The following is an 8,470-nucleotide window of genomic DNA, read 5'->3' as shown; positions in this document are numbered from 1 at the left end:
CCCCAACAGGGGGCGTAAAGCCGCGGTCTAGGGAAGTGAGAAGCTGGGAACGCAGGGCGTATGAGGCCGCCCCCAGGCTCGGAAACTCCTAAAAGGCTCTTGTGTTTAAGCTACCTGGGAAAGTAAACAGGTAAACACTGGACCAACTTGGAGGGCCACTTGTCCTGGAGTGGGGCCACTTAGCCTGTGTACATTCACCTCCCCTCCAGGGCCTCCGCCGATTGTTCAGCGCCCCCACTGCCCTCTCCAGCCGCCTGCGCTTCAGTCCCTCCGGAGCCCCGGGCTGCAGAAAGCAGCTTAGCGGCCTGAGGTGCCTCCCAAAGGAGGTTCTCTCCAGCCTCCAGGGAGATTTTCTTCCTGCCCGCCCCATCCTCACCTCTCCTGGGGACCTGCGACTCCCTTTGTGCCCATCCTAAACTTGGGAAGAAGGAATACAGAGTTGGAGATTTGTAGGGAACCTGGAGCCCCAACGCTGAGAATACAGACCAGGGAGAGAGTACCTCTGACTGCTTTGGTGACCTTGGCAGGGCTGCTAGGTGATACTCACACACCAAAGAGAGCCAAGGTTGTCCCCCTCTGGCCTAGAACACACTATGATCAAACTTCCAGCACCTGTGTCAACTTCGTCCACAAGTTTGCATCAGAAGAAGGCCTATGGCAGAGCGCTGACGAACTGCCCCAATGCCAGCAGAAGAGCCCAAAGTCCACATCCAGACCTGATGGAACCCAGGACGTTTTTTTCTCAATGCCAGAAGGAACCTGAAAAGAATTTACTAAAGAATCTGAGTTGGGCAGACTAGAGTATATCCAAGGAGAGCTGAAACTGGTGCAAGGGGACACTAATACGGCCAGAACCAACCGACAGGGTGGGAATCGCCAGGACCCTAAAGAGGGGACAAGAGTGTGGGGCAGGTTCCTCTCAGCCAGTTGGGTGTGCAGAATCTCGCTGAATAGGAGATCCTGGGCTCAAAAGGGCCGGGTGTCGTGCTTCAGGGGGAGAACTCTTGGGGAGTCCTCAGAATCCAATCACCTGGTTAATTTATACGGAAAGGTGCCTTTGGTGCCTCACCCCTGCTCTTCCTGCCACAGGAAATCCAGGAGACCCTGGAGCATGCTTTGGGCACCAGGCTTGCCCGCAGCCGCCAGCTGGTCCTGCACCAGCCTCCTGGCTTCCACAGGCCACTCCTGGGGGACTTGCATTTTATGATCTTCCTCTAACAAGCCGAGTTGCTCCCCTTCAATTATGAGCCTCCCAGTGGTCTCCCTGTGCCTTTTCAATTGCAAATGTCAGAGCTTTGGAAGCGGACGCGGGAACCACATGGGCAACTAAGCGATGGGGAAAATGGACTCGCAAGGTCCCAGGAGAGAGACATTGAATGCAGCAGTTTTAGCAGGGTGCAGAGCATGGTAGCAGGAGACTAGGAGAAGACTCCCTCCAACTCTCTCCATGCCCTGCTACCCCCAGGCCAGAGGAAGGAAAAACACCAGCATTTGCTGGAGTGTGAGAGTAGAGGAAAGCGCTGAGATCAAAGCAATGGCCTGAGGGTGCAGGAGAAGTATGGCCCTGCAAGTGCTACTGGAAGGGGACCTTGTGATCTAAGGCATGGAAGGACTCGGGTTGAGGCCAACAGGCAGGCACCCTGAAGAGCCCCGTCTTTGGTGAATTGGGCTGCGGCCCTCCTTCTCAAGGCGCCATTACCAGCACCCTCTCTCCAGGATAAAAACCCAGAGGAAAAATGTTCTCTCAGGCGCTCTGCAGTACAGGACCCCAGGGGGAAGGAAGAGAGGGGACCTGATCAACAGTAGCTGTGGTAATTAGCTCCAGGGAGAAGCCCACTATGTTGGGGGAAAGGAGGGAGAAATTGGGAACTAAATGGAACCAGGTAATTCTAAGGTGAAGAAATGAGCAGGCTCCCTGGACAGTGTCTGGGGGTGACTCCTCCCCCCGCCAAAGATGGTTCAGAAGATAAGCAAAAAGGGACACTTCTTGCCAAAAGGCCATTTTCCACCCAACCCAAGAATTGGCCTGGCCTTTCCCCATCCCTGGAGCCTGCCCTGGTCCCCAAGAGAAAACCGACCTCCACTTGAAACAGAGGAATAAGTGTAGAGACCATAGGAGAATCTTTTCTGCAGTGCTTGGATTGAGGAACTTTTTCTGGCCATTTGTTTATTTTAGCAACTGAGTAACAATGGCTAGGGCAGGCCCACCCACCCGTTTCCAAACTCTAGGCCCCTCTACTCCTGGAGAACCAGCTTCCCTCCTCAGACTGGACAGGGCAGAGAGCTCCCACTGAAGCAGGTGGTGGAGAGAAAGAGACTCGGGGGAGAGAAACTGAGAAAGACAGACTGGAGAGAGGGATGGGAAAAAAGCACAAAAAGTAAATGGGTTCGAGGAACACGATTCAAACCAGTTTCTAATTCTTGCGGGGCGGGGGGAGGAAAAGCGGGGAGAAAAGAGAAAAGAAAAAGGAGGAGAAAGAGGAATGGGGAGCATCGACATGAAGGGGTTTCCTTAATATTGTGGACGGATTCAGAAATGAATGAAGAGATAGTCCATTGAAAAGGGTTGAATGCCATGACAACTAGGAACAACCTTAGATTTATTCCAAACAGTTAGGACCCATTGAAAGAGAGCGTCAATCATGTATTATTTCGCCACTGAAATAAATGCAAAAACCGAGCCGGGACAAAGGCTTCCAACGGGAGCGGGACATTTGTCTACATTTCGCTCATTGTCCGCAGCTTAGCAATCGGTTTGTATTTGTGTTTGCCCGGGTCCGACCACCCAGGACGCGCCGACGAGGGGCTCGTTCTAACCTGGGCCATTGTCACCCACGTCACATACTGGGGACGAGGCAGTGAAGGCTGCAGAAAGCCGCAGAGCGGCTCAGGGAGAGGCGCTCTGGCTGGGCGCTGGCAACCCAGGGGCAACTGGGGCGCGGTGGCGACCGCAGCTGCGCGCGAGGACACCGCCGCGCCCGGGCGCTCCTCTGGGCCAGCGCTGTGGCGGTCCCGGTTACAGGCTGAAGGGGAGGCAATACCGGACCCCCGAGTGCGGCCTTGTCTGCCCCTCCTGCCCCCAGGCAAAGCACCCTCCTGACGCTCTTTCGGGGGCGGACAAGCATCAAGTAGCAAACTCCCCCCTACCCCCAAAAACTAACTCGAGGGAGAGGCGAGAAGTCAGGCGCGGAGGAGGAGGTGCTGTCCCCCAGGAAAGTTCAGTTCTCTGGCTGGTAAGAGATTGGGAACGTCACACACCTAACGCAATCTGGGAGCCTGGAGCGTGTCCTCGGAACGCGTCCGTGGGGCATCCAAAAGGAGACGACATTAAAAGACTCGCTTGGGAGAAGAAAACATAGCACCGTCCGCTCGCCCTGCGACCTCCTCCCCCGCGGCGTTCGGAGGTCCTCACCAAGGCTAAAGACAGCGCCCCTGCCGCCCCCCGCCCCCGCCCTTCCTTCCCGCCGCTGCACTAAGGCTGGAGGCTGAAGAGGGAGGAATAATAGGGGGCAGGAAGGCTGCAAGGCCGTCTGCCCTTCCCTCCACCCGGAGAACGCGGCTCGTAGAGCCCAGAGGCAGCCGGGCCGGGGTCCGAACCCTGCCTAAGTTAGAGTTCCCCACCCCCACTTCCCCCTCCCTGGCGACCCACAAAATCTCATGTGAACTGCGCAGTGTTTCTCCGCTGCAAAGAAATGGAAGGGGGTGTGGGGGAAGGTGGAGTGAGGAAATAAATAAGTCTTTAGCAAATAAAGGGTGGCTGAAAGGAGGGGGTTGTCGCCCGGTGGTAGCTGCGGCTGGCCCCAGCCCGATCCCTCTCCTAGGTTTCGGTCTCTTTTGGCGTTAACTAGAATCAATTACTTGCCTTGTCATTTCTAGTACTCATCCTTAAGCCTCAACCAAAATATTGACCTAGGAGGCTTACAGAAGTTGGGCTCTTGCCATTTGAACCGGATCTTGTTTTGGGAGCCACCAGCGATGGAAAGGAGAGATTTCCGCGGCTCGGCCTTCGCCCCCTCCCCCTTTTCCAAAGGCGCCACAACTCATCCGTTTTCTGACTTGCGGGGGGGCGGGCGCGCGGGGGCTGGGAGGTAGGAACCGGTAAATGTTAAAAAGGATTTTTTTTTTTTTCCTCCTCTAGGTGTCTGTTTTGTTTTCTCTCCTTCCCACTTTTTTAAAGATGCAATTTGTTAAAACGGCGCTTTCAAGTGTGTGGACTCGCTAGCGACGCGGTGGTCCTTTGTATGTAAATACTGGGTTAAAAAAGGCTCACCCCGTCTTTGCAATTAATTGACACATTACACCTCTCATCTTGCTCTAGAGGGCCGTTGGCTGGGAGCGCGGAGCTCCCCAAAACCCACAATTTCACATCTGCAAATACTGTCTTCATCCACTTGACTTCCAAGACCCGCCCACACGTGTCCAACCTTTGCGTTTTAATGTCTCCCCCCTTTTTTTCCACCCTTCTCTCGCTCCCTCACTGGCTACCCCTCCCTCCCTCTTTCCCTCCCTCTCTTTCTCCCCCTCTCCCCCCTCCCCCTCTCTCCAGGTTCGCGAGTGGAGCCCAGCCTTATATGGACTGATCGCTCGGGCAATGGCCCATTTTTTCCTCGCCACCAGCCGCCACCGCGCGCCGAACGGCCGCCAGAGCCCGAGCTGACGCCGCCTTGGCACCCCTCCTGGAGTTACAAACTAGGGCCCCGCGCGCGGGTTGCCCAGCTCCCTGCGTCCATTTCCTCGTGCTTTCGGAGGAGACACAGGCGCTGCGTTGGGCTTCTTTTTCCCTCCCCTTCCCCATAGTTTCTCTCTCTTTTAAAAAATAATTATCTCAATAATTAAAGCCCATCCCCCTTCTCCTCCCCTCACCCCTCCCCCCATTACCCCCACCCCGCCCCAACTGGAGAGTGCCACGAATTGACCAAGTGAAGCTACAACTTTACGGCATAAATTCCGGGGGCCCGAGCCATGTCGCTGACCAACACAAAGACGGGGTTTTCGGTCAAGGACATCTTGGACCTGCCAGACACCAACGATGAGGAGGGCTCGGTAGCTGAAGGGCCGGAGGATGAGAGCGAGGGACCGGAGCCTAAGAGAGCCGGGCCGCTGGGGCAGGGCGCCCTGGACAAGGTGCAGAGCCTGCCCCTGAAGAACCCCTTCTACGACAGCAGCGACAACCCATATACGCGCTGGCTGGCCAGCACTGAGGGCCTCCAGTACTCCCGTAAGTAGCGAAACTTGGCTGCGTGGTCGTGGCCGCCAGTATTTCTGTGGCCGCAGCCGCGGCTGGACACTGCGGGGAGAAAAGGGAAAGAGCCATTGAAACCCAGATCTCTCGCCCTGAGCCCCTAGAAAGATTTTTAACACTTGTTTATGATGCCCTAACTCTTTCTTCCTTGTCAAGCGCTTCTAGTCCTAGAAAAGGACTTGGTCTCAGATATTTTTTTCAAAGAGAAATTAAGAGGAGGGGAATACCTCCCAAGGCTGGTTACAGAAGTCAACCGGGACTGGTGGCTCCCGTTGTGGTCCCCCTCCTCCGCGGCCCCCCTCATTCCGACAGCCGGGAGGGACTGGCCTGGAGCACTGGAGCGAGCCAGAAAGACTCGGGTACGGGTAGAGGGTGGGGGAGGCTCCCGGTGGCCCGGGTATAAATAGCTCACCCTGCCCCCTGAACGATCATAGAGGATGCTTTGTGTGATGCGGAGGGTGTCAAAAAAGTCTAAAGGCAAAAAACGAAAGTCCCCCACAACCTGCCTTAAATGGCCGAGCCGATCAATGCCGGGATTGTAGGGTTTTTCTTTTAAAAATCTGCCCACGTCTCTCCGGAAAGGAAACTGCTTAAGGGGGCCGAAGCCCTTAACCCAAGATGATATTCTTCCAGCGCCACTGCCCCCAAATACTCACCCACACTGTGTGAACCCCCAGAAACACGAGCCCCGAGTCCCCACTCCTGTTGCTTCCCCTCTTTCCCCAGGGGGACACTGAGTGCTTCGTTAGGAGTGAAGCTGGGCAGGGGGCAAGGCGAAGACAGTGAGGTCGGGTTGCGGTGGGGGCGGACGGCGCACGGAAGATCTAGGTGCGCAGGGTCTGGCCCAGTTGGCGCGCGGCCTCCAGGCACCTGACGTGCTTCTCTCTCCGGCAGTGCACGGGCTGGCAGCTAGCGCGGCGCCCCAGGACTCGAGCTCCAAGTCTCCGGAGCCCTCGGCTGACGAGTCACCGGACAATGACAAGGAGACACCAGGCGGCGCGGGGGACGCGGGCAAGAAGCGGAAGCGGCGGGTGCTCTTCTCCAAAGCGCAGACCTACGAGCTGGAGCGACGCTTCCGGCAGCAGCGGTACCTGTCGGCGCCCGAGCGCGAGCACCTGGCCAGTCTCATCCGCCTCACTCCCACGCAAGTCAAAATCTGGTTCCAGAACCACCGCTACAAGATGAAGCGAGCTCGGGCTGAGAAAGGTATGGAGGTGACGCCCTTGCCCTCGCCGCGCCGGGTGGCCGTGCCCGTTTTGGTCAGGGACGGCAAACCGTGCCACGCGCTCAAAGCCCAGGACCTGGCAGCTGCCACCTTCCAGGCGGGCATCCCCTTTTCGGCTTACAGCGCGCAGTCTCTGCAACACATGCAGTACAACGCCCAGTACAGCTCGGCAGGCACCCCCCAGTACCCGACAGCACACCCCCTGGTCCAGGCCCAGCAGTGGACTTGGTGAGCGCCGCCCCTCCGAGACTCGCGGCCCCAAGCCCAGGCCCCACCCCGGCGGCGGCGGCGGCGGCGATGGCGGCAGAGAAGAGGACTTAGTCCTTATGGTGGTTATTATTATTATTATTATAATTATTATCGTGGAGTCGAGTTGATTCTCGGCTCCGTTGGGGAGGCGCCGGGAGGTTGCCTGCGCCTCCTTGGCGTGGCTGATTCCATCCACCCAGCGCTGCCCCTTCCCTCTCCCTTTTGAACCTTTGGAGAGGGCTGAACTATAAGCCTTGTTTACAGAATGTTTGCGCAGCTTTGCTTCTTTGCCTCTCCCCTGGGGGACCAAATCGTCCCAGCGTTAACGTCCTCACTTGAGAACAAGAAAAGGACCACCCCCCCTCCTGCTTTTGTGGATTTTGTAAAATATGTTTGTGTGAGTAGCGATAGTCAACTGTCTTCTTCTAAAGCAAGTGGAGAACACTTTAAAAAAAATATAAAGGGTTTTTCTCCTTTTTTATAAAAAAAAATGCTAAATATTTATGGCCATGTAAACGTTCTGACAACTGGTGACAGATTTCGCTTTTCGTTGTAAATATCGGTGGTGATTGTTGCCAAAATGACCTTCAGGATGGGCTTGTTCTCCCTTGAGGCCCGGTTCCTTTCTTCGTGGTTTGTTTTGGTTTGCTTATGTTTGATTGGCCCTGCTTTCTCCTTTTCATTTTTTATTTTGTTCAGTGCAAACATTTCTCAAATATGAAAAAGGAAAAATATTGTGGGCACGAAGCCCCCTGCCCCATTATCCGGGTCCTGAGCCCCGGTGCTTGAATCTCAGCGGTTCCGTGTGGTTCCCCAAGAGCGCCGGACGCTGAAAGCTTTCGATTTTTTAAATAAGAATTTTAATAAAAATCCTGTGTTTAAAAAAAAACAACAAAAAACCCGGCCCTCCCATTTGTCTTACTTTGTCTCCCTACGCCAGGCCGAGGCCTCGGGCAAGAACACAGGCCAGGCCGCTTGCAGCTCTCTCACCCGTGCTTCCCGTCGTTGCCAGGCATGCCCGGGCCGCAGGAGAGGATCTTGGACAGGCCTCACCTGCGCGGGCGGGCCTGGCCCCGCACCTCGGACCCCGGGCTGCGGAAGGAGCGCTTGGCCTCCGGCCTGCGAGTTGTCGACCGAAAGCCCCGGGTCGCCCGCCCTTTCCGGGGCCTCTGTCCCGGCCTCGCGCGCAGTCTGAATCCAGGGCAGCAGCGTCCTAGCTTTGGCAGAAAAAGTAACTTTGGAAAACGCAAAGGCGAGGGAGCAAGCCCCCCTCGCTCGCCCAAATCTACGAGTGGCTCCTTCAGCCTGAGAAGCTGTCGAAGCCACTACACTCGATGACTTTCACTTTGTTGCATTTGATTTACTTCGCTCTAAGAAAGGGGGATGGGTAGCGGGGGTGGGGTGGGGTGGGAGGCGCTGAGGCTAAAACTAGTCGGCTTTTTCTCTTTTCTCCACCTCCTTTTCAAACTCCGCAGACCTGAGGCGGCCTAGGAGACCGCTCCAAGAACTGAGTTCGGGGGCGGGGGTCTGGTTTCGGGGAGCTCGAGGCTCCTTTGGCTATAAGGAACGCTGGAGAGGGAGTGGGGTGCTGCATCTCCTCTAGGCTTTTTGGCACAGGAGAGCCAGGGAGCGGGAGTCAGTGGAAATCCCTACTAATCGAGGCTCCCTTCTCCCCTCTGCCCCCGTTAAATCCAGGTTTCCAGTCCCCTGCCCCTGGACTGGATCCCGATCCTCGTCCCCTCGTAGCATTTGGC

General features: G+C 56.2%; 1 protein-coding gene across 1 annotated transcript; it reads left to right on the top strand.

Moving 5' to 3' along the window:
• The first annotated feature begins 4,635 nt into the window (after nucleotides 1-4,635).
• NKX2-2 (NK2 homeobox 2) lies at nucleotides 4,636-7,602 on the top strand. Its single transcript, XM_011370848.1, has 2 exons — nucleotides 4,636-5,218; nucleotides 6,137-7,602. The coding sequence occupies exons 1-2, from the start codon at nucleotides 4,963-4,965 to the stop codon at nucleotides 6,697-6,699; spliced, it is 819 nt and encodes a 272-aa protein (XP_011369150.1). The 5' UTR covers nucleotides 4,636-4,962; the 3' UTR covers nucleotides 6,700-7,602.
• Nucleotides 7,603-8,470: the final 868 nt, after the last annotated feature.

This window comes from Pteropus vampyrus, unplaced genomic scaffold (assembly GCF_000151845.1).
Source record: "Pteropus vampyrus isolate Shadow unplaced genomic scaffold, Pvam_2.0 Scaffold7, whole genome shotgun sequence".
Classification (NCBI taxonomy): Eukaryota; Metazoa; Chordata; class Mammalia; order Chiroptera; family Pteropodidae; genus Pteropus; species Pteropus vampyrus.
The sequence above is the reverse complement of the archived record's forward strand: the minus strand, read 5'-3'. Positions and strand labels throughout refer to the sequence as shown.

Excerpts from the sequence above, each read along its gene's own strand:
- NKX2-2 (XM_011370848.1), top strand. The coding sequence starts at position 4,963 with ATGTCGCTGACCAACACAAAGACGGGGTTTTCGGTCAAGGACATCTTG. Across the intron at positions 5,219-6,136 it reads TGAGGGCCTCCAGTACTCCC|TGCACGGGCTGGCAGCTAGC; the intron begins GTAAGTAGCGAA and ends TCTCTCCGGCAG.